The 26,120-nt window shown below is 47.4% G+C and overlaps 1 protein-coding gene across 3 annotated transcripts in view; it reads right to left on the bottom strand.

Annotated features, from left to right (window-relative positions):
• EPHX2 (epoxide hydrolase 2) overlaps positions 1-26,120 on the bottom strand; it is a 91,706-nt gene that overhangs the window by 54,242 nt on the left and 11,344 nt on the right. For all 3 annotated transcript variants that reach the window (XM_053249519.1, XM_053249539.1, XM_053249530.1), the window contains exons 2-8: positions 22,046-22,130; positions 18,549-18,708; positions 17,337-17,527; positions 15,595-15,717; positions 9,203-9,277; positions 5,806-5,901; positions 3,398-3,476 (exon numbers count right to left, since the gene is read on the bottom strand). In XM_053249519.1, the coding sequence (XP_053105494.1) occupies positions 3,398-3,476; positions 5,806-5,901; positions 9,203-9,277; positions 15,595-15,717; positions 17,337-17,527; positions 18,549-18,708; positions 22,046-22,130 (809 nt within the window). The remainder of the gene's footprint in view (positions 1-3,397; positions 3,477-5,805; positions 5,902-9,202; positions 9,278-15,594; positions 15,718-17,336; positions 17,528-18,548; positions 18,709-22,045; positions 22,131-26,120) is intronic.

Here is a 26,120-nt window from a genome sequence, read left to right on the forward strand (position 1 = left end):
GAGGAGGAGGACCTCCAAAATGGCCATGATCAAGCTTTTAGACCAAACATTTTAGCAAGCCTGAGTGTGTTCCACGTAGACAGCCGGTAGCATCCTGAAGAGGTTTGCCTGCCAGTGCTTATCGCGCTTGCAAAGGGGTTGGAAATAATGAGAAGTCCTGGGCTGGCTAGGATTTTTTGGACTAGATTTCAGGGCTGGTCCGGATAGCAAAGCTGAAAATGCTGACCCAGATTCAAGTGCCTTCTATCTTAGCTCTAAATGCTGCAGACCTATTCAATCTCAATTTTCTTTGGCAGTGGCACGCAAGATAGTTAAACAAGAGTTAAGTGACAGGGCCCTTCAGTCTTGCAGACAGCCATGGAACAAGATCCAAGAGAGCCACAAGTGGACGTCCCTGCATCCGCCTGGGGAAACTCAATCCTAGGCTTACTTCTCTGGGGACGGGAGCTGAACTGCCAACCCTTGGGAGTCTGAAATGCTGCAGCTGGGTGGCTTTATTGTTATCCAGGTGTGGATTCCAGATTATCCCCCCACCCCCACCAGGGCAGGTAATATACATGGAAACAGCAGTTTCAGATTTCTTCTCTTTGTTGCACTCATGGTGGACAAAAAGGCAGGGCAACGTAGGCAGGACTGGCTTGGATTTCAAACTTGCTTGTTCGCTGAATGTATTTAGTACCAACGTAGTCTTTGAGATGCTGCATAATACGCAATATTACATACAAGCCTCTGTCCAAACAGAAAGAAAGGAACATAGGAAGCTGCCATATACTGAGTCCAACCAGTGGTCCATCTAGCTCAGTATTGTCTACGGCAGCAGCTTCTCCAAGGTTGCAGGCAGGAGTCTCTCTCAGCCCTGTCTTGGAGATGCTGCCAGGGAGGGAACTTGGAACCTTCTTGCCTTTCCCAGAGCAGCTCCATCCCCTAAGGGGAATCTCTTCCAGTGCTCACACTTCTAGTCTCCCATTCATATGCAACTAGAGCAAGGGGACAATTCAGGCTTGCTACCACAAGACCAGTTCTCCTCTCCGGATACATCTTACCTCTGATTTCATGACAATTGCATTTGTACATTATTCTTAAAACCAAGGGCAGGCAACCTTGGCTCTCTAGCTGAGAGAGCTGGAGCTATTGTTCAGCAACAGCTGAGGAGCCAAGGTTTCCTCCTCCTGCTCTAAACCTTAGCACATCTATACATTTTGCAAACAAATTCATGTTTAAACTGTCTTCAAACTTTTAAGCAATCACTTAAATGACACAGTCAAAAGAGGAAAATGAGAGGAAGATACAAAAGAACACCTCAGGGTTACAGAGAAACTTTAAAAAACCCCAAATCACAGGCAGCAGAAAGGCCAAAAATCACCCACTCTTTCATTCCAGTCTTCTCCAAGTCTTACAGTGACTTTAGAAAACCAGTTCAACCAGTTCCCTTAGTCTTTATCTCACAAAAGGAAATACCTGGAAATTCTAAGCAGTGTTAAACCAGCTCAGTATTATAATTCTGAAATGTGTGACCCAGGCTGTGTGTTTGGGGGTGGTAAAGGTAAAGTGTGCTGTTGAGTCGGTGTCGACTCCTGGAAACCACAGAGCCCTGTGCTTGTCTTTGATAGAATACAGGAGGGGTTTGCCATTGCCTCCTCCCTCACAGTATGAGATGATGCCTTATCATCTGCTTGCGCAGACGTTAAACAAGAGAACTGCCTGCCTGTCAAGTGCATAGCCTTGCAAGGTGGTGCAAAACAGCTGTTGCTCAGTGGCATTGAAAGCTGCTTACAGTTAGGCCTGTTTGTGTTTGGAGGGAGGGGCCGTGGCTGTAGCTTCCCAGTAGTCAGTTTCCCTCTGGCTAGTGGTTAGGGCGGATTGCTCTTTCCCCTTCCTTCTGTAGCCATAGGACAACTGGCCCTTGCCTTGGTGGGAGGAGGGGCTGACATGCAGGAAATTGGACTGGTCTGAACCCACCCAAGAGTCCAAACGTGAAAATGCCGACCACCTTGCAAGAATATGCAACTTATCCCTACAGTCAGGCTCTGTACCAGAGGACTGGAGGGTAGCCAATGCAACACCGATTGGTGGTACATATGCTGGTAACCTCTAGGCTGGATTACTGCAATGCGCTCTATGTGGGGCTGCTATTGTATGTAGTCCAGAAACTACAGTTGGTCCAGAATGCAGCAGCCAAGTTGGTCTCTGGGTCATCTAGGAGAGACCATATTACTCCTGCATTGAAAGAACTACACTGACTGCTGATACGTTTCTGGGCAAAATACAGGGTGCTGGTTATTACCTATAAAGCCCTAAACAGCTTGGGCTCTGGGTCTTTAAGAGAACGTCTTCTTCACCATGAGCCCCACCACCTGTTGAGATCATCTGGAGAGGTTCGCCTGCAGTTGCCGCCAACTAGTCTGGTGGCTACTCGGGGACGGGGCCTTCTCCGTTGCTGCCCCAGGACTTTGGAATGAGCTCCCTGTTGAAAGAAGAGCCTCCCCATCTCTGGCAACTTTTTAAAAAGGCACTGAAGACACACTTATTCACCCAGGCTTTTAGATTTATAGTTTTAGTATTTTTAAATGTTGGGTTTTAAATGATTTTAATGTTTACATATTTTAATTGTTGGTTGATTTAATGTTTGTATGATTTTAACTGTGAACTGTCCAGAGATGCAAATTTGGGGTGGTATAGAAATACGTAAAATAAACAAATAAAAATTTGTGGAAGGAGCCAGTCAGGACATCAGCTAGGTAGCATGTCAGTGGACAGGCTGAAAGCAATCCGGGGTTGTAATTCCAGAGGGAGGTAACAAAACTGTCCATGTCAAGGGAAGGGCCCCACCTCTGCAAGAGGCCAGGGAGAGCTGCTGCCAGTCAAAGTAGACTCTGCTAGATGGGCCAGGAGGATGACTCCGTATAAAGCAGCTTCACATGTTAATTAGGCAAAGAGTCTGTTCACATGAGCAGCCCTACCCAGATTTGCACAGCTGGTCCTAGGTAGGATGACTCGTGTGACGCACCGGGATCGGGCCCAATCCCGGTGCTGCCCTGCTGGATAGTCTGAGTGTTTTACCCCAGCTATTACCAAGACAGAAGGGCACAAGCGCAGCCTTCTAACCCATTACCTGGTTTTGTGGCTGCTCATTGTGTGGCTGCTAGAAATCCCTCCATGCAGCACGCTCCTCATGGGATTTCTGAGGGCTGGGCTGCATTTCCCCGGCCTCCAGACGGCTGTGCAGCAACTGCTCGTGTGGGCGCATGAGCTGCATGGCCACAGGATCGTTGCGGGGTGGGGGGTGGGGAAAGTAAGTGAAATCTTGCCTTCCCCTCCCTCAGCCCTCCCGGTCCCACTTACAAAAACAAGTGTGAACGACCTTAAAGTCTGCTCTATGAGCCGAATGGCAGTTCACCTGGTGGAGCCGTGGAATCTCCGTAGCCTTTCATTTCCAAGGCAAGGACCCGGAAGCCAGCGTCAGCCAGAGCAGGGATCTAGGGTGGAGAAACAGCCGAGTGAGCTGCAGAGCGGGGGGATTGATTTGGGTGATTAACACATCTCCCCTCCCTCCCCATGCCACATCAGGTTTAGCCCCAAGCCGTGAGTTCTCCCCCTCCTGCCACCCTGCATGGCTTTGCCATCACTGCAACCAGCTGGCCAGTGCTTGCTGGTCACAAGGGATGAGAGGCCAGGGTCCAAACAAGCTTGAACAGCTTAGCCCAGGGGGTGGAGGATCAGAAGTCACAGGTGTGGCTTCTTCGGTCTCTAAAGAATGAAGCACTGAACAAAAGATAAACACTGAGACAGAGAAATACCAAAGACACAGAAGGAATCTGGGGAGAAGAGGCACAAGTGAAGGCACAGTGGAAGTCCACAGGCAATGGTTGGCTAGATCTCAGAAGCCAGAAATACAGCTGGGGAAAGGGACAGCCTCCATAATTCTTGCCATAGCTTCCATTTCTGCAGAACGTGGCTTCCCTTTGCTTAAGTTTGAGAGGACAGATGTTTCCCCTCCTCCCACTCCCCACCAGCTCCTTCATGCACTCCTCAGATCTTGACTGAGCTACTGCTTGCCCTGCTCCTACGAAGAAGACCCGGCCCTTGATATTCTGCCCCGCCTACAGGCCACTCTGGACAGAGATCCTCACACCATGACAGACCATGGCTCCATCTGCTTTGCCTGCCACCCACCAAAGACTCAGGCAGATGACCCACCCAGTCCGGCTCACCTCCTTGGCGCTAACTGGGGAAGCCAGGGACTGGACCTAGAGGCCTCTAGGTCTATCTGTATCTATATCAAAGCTTGGCCACTTGCAGAAAGCCATCAAGCTATGAGGAGAGGTTGACAAAGGTAGGTGTTGTCACGTCCCCGGTCTCAGACAGTGAGGAGGAAGGGGATACTGACAGCCCTCCAGACGACGCAGGGGTACCTGGGGGGCAGAGCCCAGCTGTCAGTTCCCAAGAAATAGCCGAAGCAGGTCCGGCTGCTGTTCCAGAACACACACAGCAGTCTGAGGCAGCAGAGTCAGAGACTAAGGAATCAGGTGATGAGTTAAACAGGCAACCCCCGATGACCCCGCAACAGAGGAGAGTCACAAGATGGCACCAACAGTGGGAAACGGTCAGGAGAAGTCGGCGGTTCTTTCAGAAAGCTGATAAGCCCTGAATCCCTGCCAGCTGAGAGTTATCCTCTCAGACTGCAGCCTGCAGTCAGGTGCTGGAAGACAACACACGTCTTTTGTGGAGCATTTACCAGCCCCTAACCTGTGCCAGAGAGATTCCTAGCTGTGTGTGAGCCTCTGCGACCCAGACTGGTTTCTGGCTGGAACACTGTCTCTTGCCGTGCCCTGCTCTGCTTCCGGCTCTGAAGACTCAACAACTTCTCTGCTTCGTCCCTTTCTGGACAGACTCCCCCACCAGGTGGCTTGGTTGCTGACAGGTGTAGTGGGTGTGTGGGTGTGTGGTTCTTCTGGGGAGAGGTCCAAGGAAGCAGTGTGGGGCGTCTGGGCCTGGGGTTCAGTTTCTAAGCAGAATGAGGCATCCATCAGGGAACATTTTATTCTGGGTATTTGGTGGAGAGCTGTTCCTGAGCTAGCAGGCATGAATGGCCTCACTGCTAAGCAAGGTCTGCCCTGGTTTGTATTTGAAAGGGTGACTACATGTGAATGCTGTCTACTGCATAACTCAGTGGTAGAGCATCTGCTTGGCATGCAGAAGGTCTCAGGTTCAATCCCTGGCAGCATCTCCAGGGTTAGGGTTTAGAGCAGGCCTGCTCAACTTAGGCCCCCCAGCTGTTTTTGAACGACAACTCCCATAATCCCCAGCCACAGTGGCCAATAGCCTGGGATTATGGGACTTGTAGGCCAACATCTGCAGGGGGGCCGAAGTTGAGCAGCCCTGGTTTAGAGAGATTCCTGCCTGAAGCCACTGCCAGTCAGTCTAGATGATACTGAGCTAGCTGAACCGAGGGTCTGACTCAGTGTCCCTGTCAGTTTCCAGGTGCAATTCCTACCCTTCTGTGCAAGGGGACAAAGTAGCAGCCACGACTTACCACCCTCCAATTCAGGGCAACCACGATCCTCCTACTTCCCTAGGGAGTTTTCTGTAGGCAAGCCCAACTTCTCCCCTCTGTGCCCATTGCCTTTGGCAGGGCATGATGGGAGCTTTAATCCAACAGCATCTGGGAGCCCAAGGTTGTTTTTGAGTCTGTAATCTCCTTGGAACAGGGACTTTTCTTTTCCGGTGTTACTCTGTACAGCACAGTGCATATGGAGGGGGGCCAACGTGTACCCTTCTCTCCTTGTAGGGGAAATTTTGCCTTACCTGGTACCTCCAAGAAAACCAGGACTCTGGGAAGCCATGGCAGAGGCAGACAACTGGGCCACTACCCAACTCCACATAATGCAAGCGGGTACCAGGCTGAAGGAGAAAGAGAAGGCAATGGTCACAAGCATGAGTGGTGCTGCCAGGAACACCTGCACGTCTACATCTCAGGACAAGTTACAATAACGGACCCCTGCTAACTGGGCAAAGAGGCACCTTTGAACGTGGTGATTCTCTTTATTGAGCAGGGGGAGAGTAACTGGCCCTCTCCACCCCCAGCACAGTACCTCCAGGGACTGTTGCTGGTGTCTATCTTATGTTTCTTTTTAGATTGTGAGCCCTTTGGGGACAGGGAGCCATCTTATTTCTTTATCATTTCTCTGCTGTCCTGAACCATTTTTGGAAGGGCAGTATAGAAATTGAATAAATAATAAATAAATATGAAGTCTATACGATGTATTCCAACATCTGCCAGTGCAAGGCCTGGGTCTCATTCACACACAGAGGAAGACCTGAACCACTTGAGCTGGTTTTTGGACTGGTTTCAGGACTCAACCCAAAAACCAGGTTAGGAGAGGGTGGCTGTCCTGCCCTCCCTGCCAAATCCCTCAGGACATCAGAACTGAACTCCAAGAACAGTTACTCAGAGGTTCTCAAACATGTTTGATGTTGGACTACAACTTCCATCATCCCCAGGCACTATGGACAAAGGTCTTTGGGGCTAGGGATGATGGCAGTTGTAGTCCAGCAACATCCAGGGACCCATGCTTGATAACCCTGAAGTAACTAGTTCAAATTAAGTGTTTTGATCACCAGAAATTCAGGGGGGTTCTTCAGACTGCAACACAAGAATGTCCTCTCTCTCTCTTAGCTCAAGGAGGCAAGGAAAAGGGATTACATTTCTCAGGAAAATCTGTGAAGGAGGAAAGGACCAGCCGCTCTTCTACCACCTGCATCTACTTTCACCTCAAGCAGAAACTGACCTGTCCTCAGTGATGTCACTGGAAGCATGATGAGGCCCTGGAGCCCACCAGCCCTTCCCCAAACTTACCTGGCAGAGGAGAGGGCTCACAGCAGCACTGAGGGCCTACTGAAGATCCCGCCAACAGATACATTTAACAACGGGAAAGAGAGAGGGCAGCAAGGGCTCCCATACTGAGCCAAGCCTGAGCTTTGGAGGCGTCTGGGACCTCCTGAACACGGGTTTGGCAGCAGTAGGTTGAATTTCGGGGGGGGGGGAACCCCAAAGACATTTCTAACCCCATTAATTTCAGGCTCACTAGAAATGACCCAAAACAATGCTCTCTATTTCTACTATGCAGATCAATGTGGAAATATCTGGAGACTGAAATTCATTCAGTCTTCTCAGTGGGCAAATATAATGGAGAGAGTTCTAGAGCAGGTGGTCCCAGAGTATGTAAATAGCACACTGGGGGGCGGGATCAACTTCCAGTTAAATATATGAACGTCAATATATTTACCTAAACCTCCTCGTCCTCCAGAACTCTGTTAATCATTATAAGAAGATAAACTGTGATGCAAGCTTTTGCAGCATTGTTAATCCAAGCAGACACAATTCATTACTTGCCAGCCAGACCAAACCAAGCCCACCAGGGGCTCCATCAGCCTCCTGTTTCTGGCAGCTGCCTGGGTCACATAAACAGGGGTGGGTGGGTGTTTGTCAAGCACCTGGCAGACTGCATAGATGTGGGTGGTGGTCTGCATTCCACTCGGTGGGTCACAAGTGGTGCAGACCTGCCTTGCTCTGCATGTGAACTGGTTCAAAATCTGTACAGAAGGACTGAACAGTTTATCAGACATTTTTTAAACGGAGCGCCTGGGTTGGAACCAAGCCAGAGAGTAAAAAGATTGTGCTGAGCCTTAATGGCAACTGAACTCAAATCTTTATTGGCTTGACTCCCTTCCAAGGGAGAATTGTAGCAAAACATGACACACACTGATTTGTCCAGACCTTTACCCCTTAGGCTTTGCCAATCTCTCCTTTCTGGCTGATGTGTCTTTGTTTTTTTATGGCTGTTGCTTTTTGGTATTTTAATGGTCTTAGATGATTTTAATGTTTTAATGTGATTTTATGGAATCCTGCTGTATTCCTGTTGTAAACTGTCTTAGGATTAGTTTTATGAAAAGCAGTCTATAAATTGAATAAATTTGTTTATTGGATTGTAATGTCTGGCCCACCCCTTAGAAGTCAAGATGGAGTCCCATCATTCAAAATAGGAACACATCCTCACCCACCAAATCCAGACACACACTTCCTAAAAGATCTGAGATGCCAATATATGACCGAGAAACAGGACACACCCAATGGCATGATGCTGAGCAATAAGAAACTGCCTCTTCTTGGGGCCTCCCACTGAGTTCTATGGGACAAAGTCAATAAGCAGCAAGTTGGACTCTGGGTGGTGCAGCCCATCCACAGGCCCACACTATGCCCCCCGCCCACAAGGGTTTCCATAACATGCAGGACTTCCCACCAGACACACCCCATTGATCATGACAATTATTTCACTTGCATCGCATATTAAGACTAAATACAAATTTACTGCACGCCTGCTTACAAAAGCCGGCTCAAGTCTTGGAGCCTTGCCAGAAACTCATCATACTTGGCCTTTGATGAAGTTGCTAGGACAGGAGTTCTAGGGCTATGATCAGTAGGGACATCTCCCTAAGAGATATGGCACACGCCAATGCTCTCAAAAGATCACAAAAAGAGGAAATGAACAGGTCTGCAGTGCCTAGAGCCACATCGGGGTGAGGCACTATAAAGAGCTAACACATCAACAGACAGGGAGCTCAAGCTGCATGGGGTTCGAGAGCAGCTCATGGAGCTCTGTACAAGTCTCTTGCTTCAGCCAGAGGAAGGTTGCCACATTCTAAAATTGGCCAAATCCTCCAACTCTTCATCCAGAGCAGCACCATCATATCATAGGCGCACCGTTGAAAAGCCAGACCCGGTCTTGCTTCCTAAGTGGCAGCCCTAAATTTGAGGCATGTGTGAACAAGTGTGTGTTATCAAGCCAGCCAGCCAGCCAGCCAGCAGAGATTACCCTTTAATCCAGAGAGTGATTTCACACATTCATTTGGCAATAAAAGCATCACATCAAGAGCCTGGGTTGCTGCAGTGGAGGCATGCCCCTTGCTCAGTCAGAGCCTGTGTCACGTCATTCAATCTCCACCCCTAAACACGCCGTGAGAAGTGGTGGGTGAAGGAAAGATGCTCACCTTTCACTAGGACACAGGAATGGCTGAGTAGTATTGAGACCAAACAAAGCCACACGAGTTTCAACATGCACTGCTGAGAGCGGTCATCAACCATCCCAGAGAACCATTTCCCCTCCTGAATGCTGTCCAAGGAGTACAGTCAATATCCTCCTACCTTGATGGTCACATAGCCATGGCTTACATCCTCTGGCTCACATGCTGGAGGCAGGGGTTCTTCCTGGCCAATAAGCTGTGGAGAGGGAGAGAGAGATAGAGATTCATTTTTAGTGCCACTGGGAGAGCTGAGAAAACTGGAATTTGCTGTGCCCCCTCCCCAAAGTTCTTGTTTTTGCCCCTTGGGCAATCTGAACTCTTCTAGTCAGGTACATAGGAAGCCGCTTTATGCTGAGTCAGACAGACCATCGAGCTCAGTCTTGTCTGCACTGACTGGCAGCGGCTCTCTTGGGTTTCAGGCAGGAGTTTTTCCCAGTCTTTCTTTCATCATCTATCTTGGAGATGCTGCCAGGGAGGGAACTGGGACCTTCTCCATGCTGAACAGATGCTCTGCCATTGAGCTAAGATTCCATTCCCTTTAGGGAACCTTACAGCAGGCAGCGCCCACATGCAGTCACCTATCCGAGTGCAAACCAGGGCAGACCCTGCACACCAAAGGGGACAATCCATGCTCACTATCGCGAGACCAGCTCTCCTCCCCATATATCCAGACACTCAGGTCTAGTCTAGGGAGTTGGGGGACGGCAGCTTCTTTGACAACTTTTTTTAAGTCCCTAAAGACCCATTTTTGCACCCAAACCTTTTAATGACTGTGGGTTTTGAATGGTTTTAAGGTTTTCATTTTAATTTGTTTTAAGAGACTGAGATTTGGGGCGGTCTACAAATCTGAGAAATAAATTTTATTCCAGAGAGGTTCAGTGCATGGGTTTTCCTTATTCCCTTTGGGGATACAGCAGACTACCACAATGGGGGAACGTCCTGAATTATGACTGTATGAAGCTGCCTTTTACCAAGGTAGCCCATCTATTTATTTATTATTTATTTATTTAGCACATTTTTATACCGCCCTAACCCAAGGTCTCAATCCAATTCATCTAGCCCAGAATTGTCTACTCCAGGGCAGAGGTGCACCTAGGTCATTCTGGAGCCTAGACCTACAGGCCTTTGGAGTCCGTCCCCCCGGCTGGAGGTCACTCCCCCCCGCCCCGCTACAAGTTAGGCATCATCACCTAAAGGCCTTTGGACCCCCCTGCCCCCAACAAAGGCCTCAAACATATCCCCATCCCCACTCCCACCTCTGTCTGAAAAGCACCCAGCACAGGTCACAATCAGATTCAGCTGCCCAGCACAGTGCAGGCCAGCGGTGACCACGCCACCGAGGACAGACTAAAGAAGATTTGGGAGCACCCGGGGTGTGGAGGCCCTGGACTTTGGCCCCGACATCCAGGGGTAAGAGCGCCAAAGCTCCAGGGCTCACAACCTTTGGGTCCCAGAGGTTGTGGCCTTTGGCCCTGGTGGCTGGGATGCTGTGGGTTCTAGTCTAACCACATCTGGGACCCCAAGGTTGGGAGCCCCTGGTCTACTCTAACTGGCAGCAACTCTCCAAGCCCTTTCGCCTGGGAACTGAGCCATGCCCCCCTCTAAGAAAGTATGGGAGGCTGAGAGAGGCAGACTGGCCAAAGACCCTCCATGAGCTTCATGGCCCAGTAAGGACTCCAAGGCAGGGTCTCCCCCAGAGCCCAACACTCAGTCCACACCACCACTCTGGGGTCCACAGTCTGGACAGCAGGGAGAGTTTATACATTTGGGATTTTTCCTTGACGCAGCTCTCCCTGCAATTACTGGTTTGGCATTCAGAACCTTTGCTCTGCAGGCCCCTTAATGGAACACAGCTGGTTTCCTCTGGCTTCCCACTTAGGGCACAATGGGGTATTTTGTTTGTTTTATTGGTTTCTGTTTAGTGGTCTACACCACTAAAACATAATTAATTCAGTACTCAGAATCCTGTACGGAGTCATGCGTCACCACACAGGCAGTTTTGCTCACTTCATATATGGTTTCAGGTTGCATGCATGCTTTGAGTCTCAATAGCATGTGAAATACCCTTGCAAAACTTGCTGTGAAGCATTTTGGAGACTTCCCCCTCTCAAAAAAGGGAAAAATATTTCAGCAGAGGTATTGGGAAGTGATGGGCCAAGCAAGGTGCCTGGAGCAGGGAACCGGGGTAAGAACCCATGAGCACCCACAGAACTGGCTTATTTATTAGTTTTTAAAAATATAAATATGTGAGTGGGGAATGCACATCAGCTCCCATGAGCAGGGTGGTCTTTTGCAGACACAGCTTTTTCATATACCTACTGGAAACTTGCATTTTTTTAAAAAGCTAAGATTCAAAGTTCTACTCAATTTCACATTTAAAAACCCTTTATTGAAAAGTGGTACTGTACAGTGAAATTACGATTATTCAAGGGCTCATTTTTAAAATTTCCTGCTCTGAATAAATCTTGCCATCTCAAAGTGCCCTTTGTATTATTATTTTTTAAAGGATGTAGCACCAATTACAGCGTTTCGTCAAATGCAAAAGGGACAAGTCTGGCTCACTGCAAAAAATGCAGTTCTTACACTGCTGAGTGAACCACATCTAACTCCAGAAGAGGACTCTCTGGAGAGCAGAAGACGGAAGCCATCTTCCAGGCAGATGGAGAGGATCCACTTTCAAGGCATCAGCTGGTACGTGAGCTACCTTTTGCTGCCGCTCATTAGGCGATGAGCCACGGAAGTACTATCGAGAGAGGCATTTCACTCTCGCACACAGTAATGGGATCCTGTTGGGCTTCAGTCAGCCAGGCGCAGAGGAACATTCCCAAGGTTAATTCGCCCAGCAGTGCTGGAATCAGCACTCCTGAAGAGCCCTTGAAGCCGTTGCCACCTCCAGACGTCCTCCCACCCACTTCTCCCCAGGTTCATTCCTTTCCTTTCCAGAAAGTGGTCACTGCATTTGCTCCAGAGAAGAGGCAGGAAGAGCCATTAAGATGGGTGAACGCGGGCTTTCAAGAAGTGGGGGGAACAGCCAGTTCTCAATGAAAAAACACAAACTTGGTGACCAAGACACATCTTCTTGAGATTGTCAAGGAGGCCCCATGCTGTTTAACATCTACATGAAATATCTGGGAGAGGTCATCAGTGGGTGTGCGCTACGGTGCCATCAATATGTTGATGACACCCAGCTCTACCTGTCAGCAGACACCACAGACGCAGTGGATGCTCTGGTTTGGAGGCTGTTCTAGACTGGATGAGGGGAAACAAGCTGAAACTTAATCCAGATAAGACGGAAGCGCTCTGAGTTGGTAAAACTGATCATCTGAGGCAAATCCTATCTTGGATGGGGTCACACTCCCTCTGAAAGACAACGTCTGCAACTGACAACGTCCGCAACTTGGGAGTGTTTCTAGACCCAACACTGTCCTTGAAGGGACAGGTGGCGGTGCTATGCAGAGGTGCTTTTTACCAACTAAGGATGGTACGCCAGCTGCGACCCTACTTGGAGAAGTCGGACCTGACCTCGGCCATTCATGCTTTAGTAACATCCAGATTGGACTACTGCAAGGCGCTCTATGTGGGTCTGCCCTTGAAGACGGTTTGAAGGCTTCAGCTGGTCCAGAATGCTGCTGTAAGGATGCTCATGGGCACAAATTGCTTTATGAGTGTCATACCCCTCCTGCAGCAGCTTCATTGGTTACCAGTCCGCTTCCGGGCTAGATTCAAGGTGCTGGTCATGACCTTTACACAGCTTGGGGCCGGGGTACCTGTCAGACTGCATTCACCCATATGAACATGCCAGGGCCCTCTGATCATCATCTCAGGCCCTGCTCATGGCCCTGCCACTAACAGAGATCCGGTTGGCAGGGACTAGAGACAGGGCTTTTTTGGTTGTGGCCCCTCAGCTTTGGAATGCCCTGCCCAAAGACCTTCACCATGCTCCCTCCCTCAGCGTTTCTTTTTAATTAAAAACATCTTTTTAAAGAGCTTTTTCATGCTTTATCTGCTGTTTATATCTGGTAGGTTCTTTAGTTTTACATAGTTCTCAGTTTTTAGCTTTTTCTTAATAACTTTTAATTTGAAACCTTTAAAAAATTGGTAATTTTAAATGTGATTTTAGCCTGGTCTTTTAACTTCTTTAACTGTAGTAATCTTTTATTTTACATTGTTGACCCCTGCTAACTGAGCAAAGAGGCACCTTTCAAAGTGGTGATTCTCTTATATTTAGCAGGGGGAGAGCAACTGGCCTTCTCCAACCCAGTGCAACATTCTTCCAGTGGCTGTTGTTGATGCCTACCTTATGTTTCTTTTTAGATTGTGAGCCATTTGGGACAGGGAGCCATCTTATTTATTATTTATTTTTGTATGTAAACCACTTTGCAAATGTTGGTGAAAAACAGTATTAAACAGCAGTAGTAGCATCTATCTATTTATCTATCTATATATTTAATTCTCCTAACATACCTGTCGCTAATCCCATGCATGGCAGCTCTCACGAGAACAACTACCTGGGGATAGCGATGGGGATGGGAGACAATGGCGGCAGCAGCGGGCTGGCCTGACCCGGTTGCAAGTCAGCTGGAGGAGGCGGCGGAAGGCTAGCTTGGCCTGGCCGCCCGCCGGGAAGAGGAGGCAGTGCCCGGCCACAGGTCGGCTGGAGGAGATTGCAGTGGGCCAGCCTGGGCTGGCTGCCTGGCCGCCGGGAGGAGGCGGCAGGAGGAGGTGGTGGTGGGTCGACCTGGCCCAGCCACCGGGAGGAGGGGGTGGGAGGAGGTGGTTTTCCACTTCCAGGCCAGCTCTCCAGGCGTCCCACAAGCCAGAAAGTGGGGGGTGGGGGGGAAAGGAGGGGGGCCGTCCAGCTGGCCTGGCAGAAAAGTGCGTGGGTGGGTGGCAGAAGCGGGGGAAGGGGGAGCGGCCAGCCAGAAAGCCGGGCATGCCGACATGGTACTGGTGGGGGGACAGCGGCAATGGATGGGCCAGCAGGAGGCACAGATGCTCTGCGCCCGGCCCAGCTAGTTTTATTAATGTTGTGAGTCTCCCCAAGCAGTAGTGCACTGGAGGGGTGGGGTAGTATCCATATTTTAAATAAATAATTGTCCCATATATATTTTTATACATGGCAGAACCTCGCAGGAATGCAAGAACATAAGAGTAATGCTGGTGGGTCAGGCCACAGGTCCATCTAGGCCAGCATACTAGTCTACAGTGGACAGACAGGTGCTCTCTCCTGGGAAGCCCCCAAGCAGAGCTTTAAAGCAGGAGCCCCACTATGCTGTTGCGTCCTGGATCTAATTCATGTTTAAAGGCATCTTTGCTCGTGGGCAATACTGTCAGAACATGGGCCCTGCTGGATCAGACAAAAATGTCCTAGTCCAGTATCCTGGTTTCTCCACAGTGACCCACCAGATGCCTCTGGGCAACCCAGAAGCAAGACATGTAAGCAAACAGCCCTCTCCCACTGTCGTTTCCCAGCCGCTGGACTTCAGAAGCATTCCGCCTCTAAATTTAGAGACAGCATACAGCCATCAAGACCAGAAGCCATGGAGAGACTTGTCCTCCATGCATATATTTATTTATCTACCATATTTTTATGCTGCCTGATATGTAGATCTCTAGGTGCTGTACAAAATTAAAATATGATTTAAGAGTCAACACAGATTAACATACACAAGACCATAAAAACAATAGTATAAAACAGTTATTAAAACAAATTATTAAAATTATTAAGAACAGGAGTGTCTTTAGGGTCTTTCTGGTGGGGGGGGGACCAGAGAAGGAGATGCTCTTAAGAACTTCAGAACAGCCCTGCTGGATCAGGCCCAAGGAAGCCCATCTAGTCCAGCATCCTGTTTCACACAGTGGCCCACCAGATGCCGCTGGAAGCCCACAGGCTAGACTTGAGGGCATGCCCTCTCTCCTGCTGTTACTCCCCTGCAACTGGTACTCAGAGGCATCCTGCCTTTGAGGCTGGAGGTGGCCCACAGCCCTCCAACTAGTAGCCGTTGATAGACCTCTCCTCCATGAAGTTATCCAAACCCCTCTTAAAGCCATCCAGGTTGTTGGCTGTCACCACATCTCGTGGCAGAGAATTCCACAAGTGGATTATGCGTTGTGTGAAAAAGTACTTCCGTTTGTTGGTCCTAGATTTCCTGGCAATCAATTTCATGGGATGACGCCTGCTTCTAGGGTTATGGGAGAGGGAGAAGAAACAGGAGAAACAGTCCTGTTTATTCTCTCCATACCCTTGTCATTTTACAAATCTTGGCCATGTTCTCCCTGCACCAGCCGTCTTCCCTAAAAAGGCCAAAGCACTTCACCCTTTCCTTGCAAGGAAGTGCTCCAACCCCTGGATGGTGTTAGTCACCCATCTCCAGGGCTCCTCCATTCTGAGAATCCAAGAGAGAAGCTCTCTCAAAAATCACATACATCAACTACAGTTAAGCACGCCTGAACCAGTCTTGCATGGAATGAAGGGAACTCTCCCTTGAAAGGCCACACCTGAGAGCTCCTTACCTGGACCCCAGTCAGAGCCTGCAGCTCCTTCAGAGCAGTATCAGCATCTTTCACTAGGATGGTGGCCATCCCCATCTCCTGAGCAGGCTTCAAGTTCGCACCAATGTCATCCAGAAAAATAACCTGGGAGCAAAGAAGAAAAAGTCAAAACCTGGTGTCAGCTGGAAGGAGAGAATCAGCATTGCCAGCCTGCTGAAATGCCACCAGTCTCGTAGGTCTCTTGCTCCCTTCATGCTATGAGTAGAGATGTGTGCACTCTTCCCTCTAGCAGGCAGGGCGGGGGGAGAGTTCTGCAATCCATATATATGTATTCTGCAAACAGAGGATATTGACACAATTCACTCTGTGTTTAATAACTATGTTGCATCATTAATGGAGCAGGGCAAGGCACTGAACAGTGCCCTACCCAATCCTCCGTGCTGCCCTTGAGAGACAGGAGACCTAAGTCAGCAGCACCCCTCTAAATCCCAAGAGACCAGAAGGCCTGACTCACACACTCCCAAACACACCCTCTCAGCCAGGACAAGAAACAATCCGACCTCGTGGTTTTTGTTTCAAATTCAGCCCTGAACTGGATTCAGGACCATGGTATGTAATCTTTCCCCCACCTGGATCACACACACCCAAGCTGCTATCTGCTCCATCGCACAGGCCTTCCTTAACAGAGCAGGGAGCTGCAAGTTAAAGTGAGAAAGTGGCAAAGGGAAGACCCACGGATCACTTCCAGGAGCCCCTGCAGAGGTTTTAAAGCCACACAGACAGCCATACCTCCACCTCGTCTTGTTTTAGAGCCAGAAGGTTGCATCTGGTACCCACTGCACTCTCTACGCTCCAGTGAAATCACAGCTCACAGCTCGAGACACCCAACTGAATCCAAGTCATCCAGACTGGTAAGCTTGATCTAGTGCAGGAGTCCTCAACTCTGGGCCACCAGATATTGCTGGACTACAACTCTCATTATCCCCGGCCACAAAGACCTTTGGCTACTGTGGCTGGGGAGGATGGGAGTTTTAGTCCAACCAGAACTCCTGGTCTAGTGAAAGGCAACTTACAGACGAGAGAGCTGTGGCTGGAAATTTTGCAGGCAGCTACTCTCATCCCACTTTACAGAGGGGGACAGGAGCAGGGATACAATGACTTGTGCCAGGGTGAGGGACCAGAACCTCAGGGCCACACAAGGCCCATTCTCTTCCCTACGTTAGCGTCACTCAGGATTTTGAGACTTCCTAGCCATTTCCCTCCCACTCCATGCACTGCAGCATATCAGAATCACTGCAGCTGTGCTGTGTGGAAGGGAATAACTGGCCCCTCTGCAAGAAATTGACGCTTTTGAACTTTGGTGCTGGAGAAGACTTTTGCGGATACCATGGACAGCCAGGAAAACAAACAAATGGATCCTAGAACAAATCAATCCAGAATTTTCACTCGAGGCACAAATGACCAGGCTCAAACTATCCTACTTTGGACACATTATGCGAAGACCCAGCTCCCTGGAGAAGTCCATAATGCTGGGGAACGTGGAAGGAAAGAGAAGAAGAGGACGGCCAGCAGCCAGGTGGATGGACTCGATTATGACAGCAATGGATGCACCACTGAGAGACCTGAAAGGCCAAGTTGAAGACAGATCATCCTGGAGAGAGTCTCTCTATGTGGTCGCTAAGAGTCGACACTGACTTGACAGCATTTAATCAATCAATCAATCAATCTGCAAGAAAGGAGGCTTACGGATGAGCACAACTCACCTCCTCGGGTTTTGCCTTCATCACCTCCAACACGTATTCATAAATCCTGGGATCTGGCTTCTGTAGTCCAATACGACATGACTCAAACACCATATCGAAGTACCTCCTCAGGAGACAGAACGTCAGCCCCGTGTACTTCCGCTTGGGGCTGTCATCGATCCAGTTATTTGTCAGGACAGCAATCTTGAAGCCTGAAAGGGGGCAGGCAATTCACAGATCAGGAAAAATGGGGGAGGAGACTCAGGGCTTTGGATACTCCATATGGCAAGAACCCCACACCTTCTCTTTCATGGTTTGGAAACATGCATAGTTCTAAATACAGCTTCAGATAATATATCCCAGAGAGAGTAGCTTCAGACTTAGGAATATAGGAAAATAGGAAACTGCCTTCTACCAAGTCAGACCATTGGTCCATTTAGTTCAGTAGTGTCTCTACACAGATTGGCAGCGGCTTCTCCAAGGTTAGAGGCAGAAGTCTCTCTCACCTCTGTCTGGAGATGCTGCTAGGGAGGGAACTTGGAACCTTGTGCATGCAAGCAGGCAGGCATTCTTCTCCAAGTGGCCCCATCCCTTAAGGGAAATGTCTTACAGTGCTCACATATCTCCCATTCAAATGCAAACCAGGGTGGACACTGCTTAGCAAAGGGCACACGTCATGCTCACTGCCACAAGGCCTGCTCTCCTCCCTTCACTAACTTGCTCACACTGAAGGGTTATCATGACGTCATTAGGATATTTCCTCAAGCCATAGAAAGCTGGTCAATTTGATTAAAAACTATTTTTATATTGACCAAAAAGGCATCCCTGATTAGTTATTTTTTAACTACAAATACACAAACACTGCAGATGGCAGGCACCATCTTAGAACACCCCACTTGAGAAGGGAGACCTCTTCCGAGAAAGCAGCAGCACCAACTTTATGCAAGTACCTCTAAAACCAAAAGAACAACACTTCTCTCTTTAAAACATACTTGGTTTACATGTTTAAAACTAAGATGGCTCCAAGATCCACTTTTTAAAAAATTAACTGACAGTCCTAGTTTCAAGATAAGCCTGAAGAACAGGATGTTTTACAGGGGTTGCCCCAGAAACACAATACAAAGTCTAGCTCATTAAGAATCACACAAATAAAGTGACACACACGTGAAGGATCCAGGCTTTTCTGGCAACCATGCACCCCCCCCCCCGCGACTTCCCAACAGAAATGCTGACCGTTGTCCTTGAGAGTCTGTGCAGCCTGCAGGAGGGCTGGGTTGAAGGCTTCTCCTTTTCCCATTTCCTCAAAGATCTGAGCCACTGAGAACTTCTCCGGGAGGGAGGATTCAGAGGTGGCAGCAAACTTCTTGCAGTCTTCTTCAAACTCAGTAATAAGCTGAAATAGATGCATCCCATTAAAATGCAATTTCCCCTAATACAGGGTGGAGATAGGAAGATGGGAGACCCATTTTTAGGCAGATTAAGAGTCAAGGTTCAACACTGCACCCAAAACAAGAACAGCAGAGGAAACTGGGAAAAACACTTTTTAAAGTGCAGGTAATAGGTTACAGCTGCAGGGAAATGCTTGACTAACAAGCAGAAGGTTGCCAGTTCGAATCCCCACTGGTACTATATCGGGCAGCAGCGATCTAGGAAGATGCTGAAAGGCATCATCTCATACTGTGAGGGAGGAGGCAATGGTAAACCCCTCCTGTATTCTACCAAAAGAAAACACCAGTGCTCTGTGCGTGCCAGGAGTCGAAACTGAGCTGACAGCACACTTTACCTTAATAGGTTACCATCAACCTCAAGATAGGTTTGCCATAGTAACTGAAATACAGGGCCTGGGGGTGTTATACATAAGACAAAGTATTTGCCCGTGTCTCAATATAACTTTGAATGGCTTAATACTTTGTATAAACAAAGACTTGCTCTTCTCTATTTACGTAACAGCTGATATATTTGTAAGTAGCTGATGGACCACCTCCCCAGACACTGAAATCATTGTTAAGTCTCTCCTTGGAGTGCCCTTGCCTTCTTTTTCAACATTGGTACCTCATGCTTTTCTCAGGTAGGCTGACCTAGTACCTCCTCTGATGTCATTCCAGCACCAGGTAAAGACCTTTTCATTTCCCCACCTTTTCATTTAAAAGGTGGGGAACGACATTTTTTATTATTATTCCTTGTTTACACAGTCAGACAGGTGTTATTGACTGGTTTGTTTTATCCAGACATCGAGTCCTTCCCAGGGACCTGGGATGGCTGAATTTTATTATCAGTGTTGTTGCTGTTATTAATATAGACATCGTCGCAGAATATAGGCTGTTCCCAGTAAAGCTGCTTTTTGTAATTGGCTGATGGTGATTTCTGTGGCCCCAATGGTGCTGAGGTGCTCTTCAAGGTCTTTTGGAACTGCACCCAGGGCGCCAATTACCACTGGGATTATTTTGCTCTTTTTCTGCCACAGCCTTTCAATTTCAGTTTGTAGATCTTTGTATTTTGTGATTTTTTTCTATTTCTTTTTCTTCTATTCTGCTATCCCCTGGTATTGCCATGTCGATTATTTTAACTTGTGTTTCTTTTTTCTCAACTACAGTTATATGTGGTGTATTGTGTGGCAGATGTTTGTCTGTTTGTAGTTGGAAGTCCCATAATATTTTTGCATCTTCATTTTCTACAACTTTTTCAGTTTTGTGGTCCCACCAGTTTTTGGCTACAGGTAGCTTGTATTTTTTGCAGATGTTCCAGTGTATCATCCCTGCTACCTTGTCATGCCTTTGTTTGTAGTCGGTCTGTGCGATCTTTTTACAACAGCTGATTAGGTGGTCCACGGTTTCATCTGCTTCTTTACAAAGGCGGCACTTACTGTTTGTTGTTGACTTTTCTACTTTTGCTCTCATTGCATTTGTTCTTAGTGCCTGTTCTTGTGCAGCCAGTATTAAACCCTCTGTTTCTTTCTTCAAGTTGCCATTCTTAAGCCTTTGCCAGGTCTTGGTGATGTATTATTATTATTATTATTATTATTATTATTATTAAGATTTCTATACCACCCTTCCAAAATGGCTCAGGGTGGTTTACACAGAGAAATAATAAATAGATGATGGCTCCCTGTCCCCAAAGGGCCCACAATCTAAAAAGAAACATAGACACCAGCAACAGTCACTGGAGGTACTGTGCTGGGGGTGGATACGGCCAGATACTCTCCCCCTGCTAAATAAAGAGAATCACGATGTTAAAAGGTGCCTCTTTGCCAAGTTAGCATGGGTGATTAGAGTGTCCTTGCCAAATGAGGCGAGACAGGTGGCTGCCATGGAGAGGGCTTTGGGGTGGTTAAACCCTGTTTATGGAATAGCCTCCCCGGTGAGGTTTGCCTGGCTTCATCAATTTGTTCTTTTAGACACCAGGTAAAGACCTTTTTGTTCATCCAGGCCTTTTAAATTCAGGTTTTCAGAGTTTATCTGATTTTTAACTAATTTTTAAAGCGGCTTTGTGTTGTATTTTGTATTTTATTTTCACCCTTTTTTGTCTGTTATGATTTAATTTGTTATGTGTTTTTATTGAATGTATTTATCCTCTGTTTGTGAGCCACCCAGAGAACAATTTGCTATGGGGTGGCTAACAAATAAGGTTTATTATTATTATTAAGGCATATACTAAGGACCACTTCATGAGTTAAGACACATGTGGGAATTCACAGGAAACCTACATGTAGACTAAGGTGAAAGCAATGCATATATTTGGATTTTTCACCGTTTAAGAATTAGTATTGTCTATCCTTGGCCTATCCCCCTAACTATCACTGCTGTGACCGGAAGTTATAGTAGTGAGAGTACCAAGTGTTGACCACCAGAGTGCAAAGTAAGGATGCATCTACCTCCACCTCCCAGACTTGCATAATTTGTGAAGAGAACGAAATATAAACTGGGGAAAGTAAGAAATCTCCACCCTTGGCATATTTCAAGAAAAGACTGGGACACAGAAGTACGATCTACTCTCGTTCCTATATTGCGTAGACTCAGCTGTGGGATGCTGGGTGTTAGCCTGCCTTATTGTGACAAGTTTGGACCCTAAAGATTTTTGACCCCCCGCAGATTTCAAGTTGGGCACTGGGCCAAGCAGGGCGAGTCCCTTCCCATATGTTCCTAATGTACAATTAAGAGCCCAGAAAATTTAGTCGGACTCCCAGGAGTGTGTCTGTATCACCTCAAGAGCGAAATAAGACACCTAGATCTGCCTGTGAGGCAGCTATAATCCACTCATAGTTGTAACATACTGAACCTTATAGAGCCGGTTTTTTCAGCCTGTTGGACTACAACTCCCATCAAATGTCTTGTGACTGGGGTGGGTGGGAGTTGTAGTCCAACATTATCTGGGCACTCAGGTAGTTTGAGAACTCCTGTTATAGAGCTGTATACTGATTTATTTGAAACAGATGTACACAGAAAAGCCACAAAGCAGAAATGTCTTTGGCTTCCATTAAGTCAGCCCCATCAAAGCTCTCAGTCCATCAGACACACAACAAATATCACCCTGGTTTTTATGCCACCATAAGGGGCCAGACCACAGGACCATGTACTCCAGAAGTGTTTGATCTAAGGTTCAAGGCAGGGCTCTCTTTCAGCCCTGTTGCCTAGAGATCTTTTAAGTGGAAATGCCAGAGACTGAACCTGGGCATTCAAAGTATGTTCCCTGCCTTGGAGATTCTGCTTCTCCCAGTTCTCAGAAGGTCTCACCTGTGTTAGTCCAATTTTTCCAACCATCGCTCTGGAGAAGGGTCCATCAAGGCCTCCGTGTAGGATGACATTTTGGAAGAAATTGCTAGAAGATGAAGACAAACACACAACATCACAATGGAAGATAGCCAGGCTTCAAGCCATCTTCAAGTAGGCTTCAACCTACTTCAACCTGAAGACCACAAGGGACTCCACACAGGAAACGAGCATCACCCGCAGCAAACACAAGAAACGTGGACAATGTCCCTGTATCTTTAAATCATCGCATATGCGTGTCGGAGGATTTCGACTGGGCCAGGTTTTCCAGGCATCATCATCATTATTATTATTATTATATTTATATTCCGCTCTTCCTCCAAGGAGCCCAGAGCGGTGTACTACACACTTAAGTTTCTCCTCACAACAACCCTGTGAAGTAGGTTAGGCTGAGAGAGAAGTGACTGGCCCAGAGTCACCCAGCAAATCTCATGGCTGAATGGGGATTTGAACTCGGATCTCCCCAGTCCTAGTCCAGCACTCTAACCACTACACCACGCTGGCTCTCTTTTAGAAAGACACAGGATGGAGATCTTAGGAAACCACAGCCGCAAGGTTTTATTTTTGAAAGGGCATATACTTTTCCTCCTGGTAGTAAGGCGATGTCAAGACATTCCACCAAGAGGCGGCCAGACTTCGAGTTCTCTCATCTTTTTGAGAAGATAATTATCTCCTTTGTACCATTACAAAGACTGTACCATTAGCGGTTTGCCCCCAGGATCTACTCTTCGATGAATTTTGACTAAATGAGCTCTTAATGCTTCAGATTTCTTGAACCCTTAATATTCGTAATCTCTTAATTTTTCTTAATCTTGAACCCCTACAGGTATTTTGGCCAGTTAGTGTTCTAATCCTTTTCCCTGATCCTTTGTGTGATCTACAAAAGTAGTACATGAGCACTGGTGTGGGAGAGAAGAACTGGCAAGCTTTGTTGAAGCTAGTCCAGACACAAGATTAGGGTCTTTTGCCAAGTCTGCAAGATTTCATAGTAATCAACCATGTATAAGCAAAGCAGGGCACAGACCATTGTAAGAGCCACTTTGCTTGAGGAAACCAAAAGATCCACGTAGTCTGTTTATTTATAATATTTACATCCTGCCCCTCAACCTTAGTTTTTGAAGCAGCTCAAAACCCATGCCCAAAACAAACAACAAACCACCATTAAAATCAGAACAGGAAAGACAGCAGTGGCCAGAAACAGCAGTTAAATTAAAATGCAGATTAGGACCTTTTACAAATGCCTTTTAAACTCTACTAAAAGCCTGAACAATTTTTAGCTTCCACGGGGAAGAACTGGAGATTCTGAAGTGTTGTCTGGTGTCTCCGATGGGCTGGATGAGGGTGAACAGACATATCTGGACAAGATGGAGGGACCACTGGTTAGGGGTTATACTGATCTGGTGGAGTGCTGGTAGAGTTGCCATGTCCTCCAAAATTCTGGGTTTCACCTGGATTTTAAGCATCTCACCCAGCTTGTTTAGCCCACTCAGATTCTCCCAGATTTCAGCTTTCATTTTTTTAAAAAAGAAAAGAAGCTAAGCTCTAGCCCTTGTAGAAGCAGTTATGGAGCAAAACGTGCAGTCACAATTCTTCTCAGAAATTATTTTCCAGCCAATTTACATAATATGCAAACTAGGCACCCGGATTAGGAGAGCCAAAACATGGCAGCCCTAAGTGCTGGTCTGTTACCAATGGGGCTGTACTCCCCTCGTCAACAGTTTGAGAGCTACTCCCAGACCTCGCTCTGCTCCTGAATGGTCATGTGGCAGCTGTTTCCATTCCTAAATGGGTCAAACAGCTTTAGGTATATCAAGATTGAATTAGCAGGTGTCCTCGGCCTTGGGTCTCCAAAGGTTGTTGGATTACAACTCCCATCATTTGGATGTGGTGATGGCCACCAAACTAGATGGTTTTAAAGGGGGATTCAACAACTTCATGGAGGTTAGGGCTATCAATGGCTACTAACCTTGGTAGCTATATACTTCCATTAGATTCAGAGGTGGCAGGCCCCAAGGCAGCAAACGGGGTGGTTTCCCTCTTTCCCCTGCTCGTGGGCTTCCCATCTGGTGGGTCGAGATGCCGGACTGGATGGGCCATGGCCTGATCCAGCAGACCTTATGTTCTGAAGTTGCCAGGTTTTGAAGCTGGGACCTTCTGCATGCAAAGCATAGGAACATAGGAAGCTGCCATATACTGAGTCAGACCCTTGGTCCATCTAGCTCAGTATTGTCTACACTGACTGGCAGCAATTTCTCCAAGGTTACAGGCAGGAGTCTCTCCTAGCCTTGCCTGGAGATGCAAGGGAGTGAAACTAGAGTCTTCTGCGTGCAAGCAGATGTGCTTCCACTGAGCTATGGCCCCATCCCCTATGGGGAATATCTTTCAGTGCTCAGCCACCCTGAGCAGTAGTGTATTGGAGGGGTGGGGTATAAATAGGTTAAATTAAAAAATACAAACATGTACTCTCCCATCCAGATGCAAACCAAGGTAGACCCTGCTTAGCAAAGGGGACAATTCATGCTTGCTACAAGACCAGCTCTCCTTCTCATTTGCTCTACCACTGAGCTACGGCCCATCCACTAAGTACCCAAGTTACCACCCTCTCCATCTTCTGAATCCACCTGCCCAGAGACCATCAGGTGGAGCCATCTTACACCTTCCATTGCCAGAATAGGTTTATTTATTTATTTCTTATATTTTATATCCCGCTCTTCCTCCAAGGAGCCCAGAGTGGTGCACTACATACTTGAGTTTCTCCTCACAACAACCCTGTGAACAGTTAGGCTGAGAGAAGTGATTGGCCCAGAGTCACCCAGCAAGTATCATGGCTGAATGGGGATTTGAACTCGGGTCTCCCCGGTCCTAGTCCAACCACTACACCACGCTAGCTGGCAACACATGAGAAGGTCTTTTCTGCTGCTGAATCAAGGATGGCATCATCCCATCATATGCAAGAGCTCTAGATTGCAAAAGAGGAATCAAGGTTGTGGGCATGCAATGGTAGCCCAAGTCAAGAGAGTGCATGCCACGTGCTTGTTAGTTTCTTCAAAGACATGGACAGTTCAGACATAGACAGAGGTGGGACAAGGTGTTCTCAGATGGCATCCCAAACACAGACGGCCCTTTCTTAAGGAGATGGAACAGTGTGTCTGGTGAGTCAGGTGATCTGGATTCTCACTCTCTTAAGATTGTGAGCCCCTTGGGGGCAGGACTATTTTTTAAAAGGCTGCTCCAAGTCTATGGGATTGAGCAGGCTATAATTCAAAAAACAAACAATGAGGACATCACAAGGGCAAGGAGTTTTGTTTCGATTCAACAAAAGGTTGCCATTGTTGAACAAAAACCATCTGTGTTCCTCCTTTGATTCCAACATAATTTCTTACATTTATTTTCCCAGTCTAATTGAAGAGAGATTGCTAAATAGTGGAGAAGAAGCCTACAAAACTCTGGTTGCTTCAATCCTGTACAACATTCTCAGTATTTTCCTTTAGTATATGTTAATACAGCTTTAATTTTAAAGCAGAATCTTTTCAATACTCATTCTAATCTGCAGCCAATATTTTTAAACTTTGGGGCGGGATAACCGCTAATTGTACTTTAAACTTTTCTTTCCAGGAAGGCTTTTAATTGGATTAATAATGTTTTATAGGTTTATTGACTGAGATTTTAATGTTTTCTTTACTGCTCTTCTGTTTTATTATAGTTTTACAGATTATTTTATGTACGTCACTTTGGCCATTTTGGAGAAAGGTGATTAACAAATGTCATAGAGAAATACAGTTTTTCAAGATTTGCTTATATTAAAGACAGGAAAAGCCTGGCAACCAAGCAGACTGGAAGAGTGCTGTTTCTCTCTTAGGCTGCTGAAGCACTATCAATGACTCTCTTAGGCATGTATGAAAAGCAGGCAGGCCAGTAACAGTAACCACGGCTAGTATATTTTGAGGACTCACTGGCAAGTGAGAGTGTCTGTTTCATTCTGCGAGCTCCCAAGGGCTAAGAGCATGTGGGATAGTATCCCAAGAATTCCAGCCAGTTG

This window comes from Hemicordylus capensis, chromosome 1 (genome assembly GCF_027244095.1).
Source record: "Hemicordylus capensis ecotype Gifberg chromosome 1, rHemCap1.1.pri, whole genome shotgun sequence".
In the NCBI taxonomy this organism is placed as follows: domain Eukaryota; kingdom Metazoa; phylum Chordata; class Lepidosauria; order Squamata; family Cordylidae; genus Hemicordylus; species Hemicordylus capensis.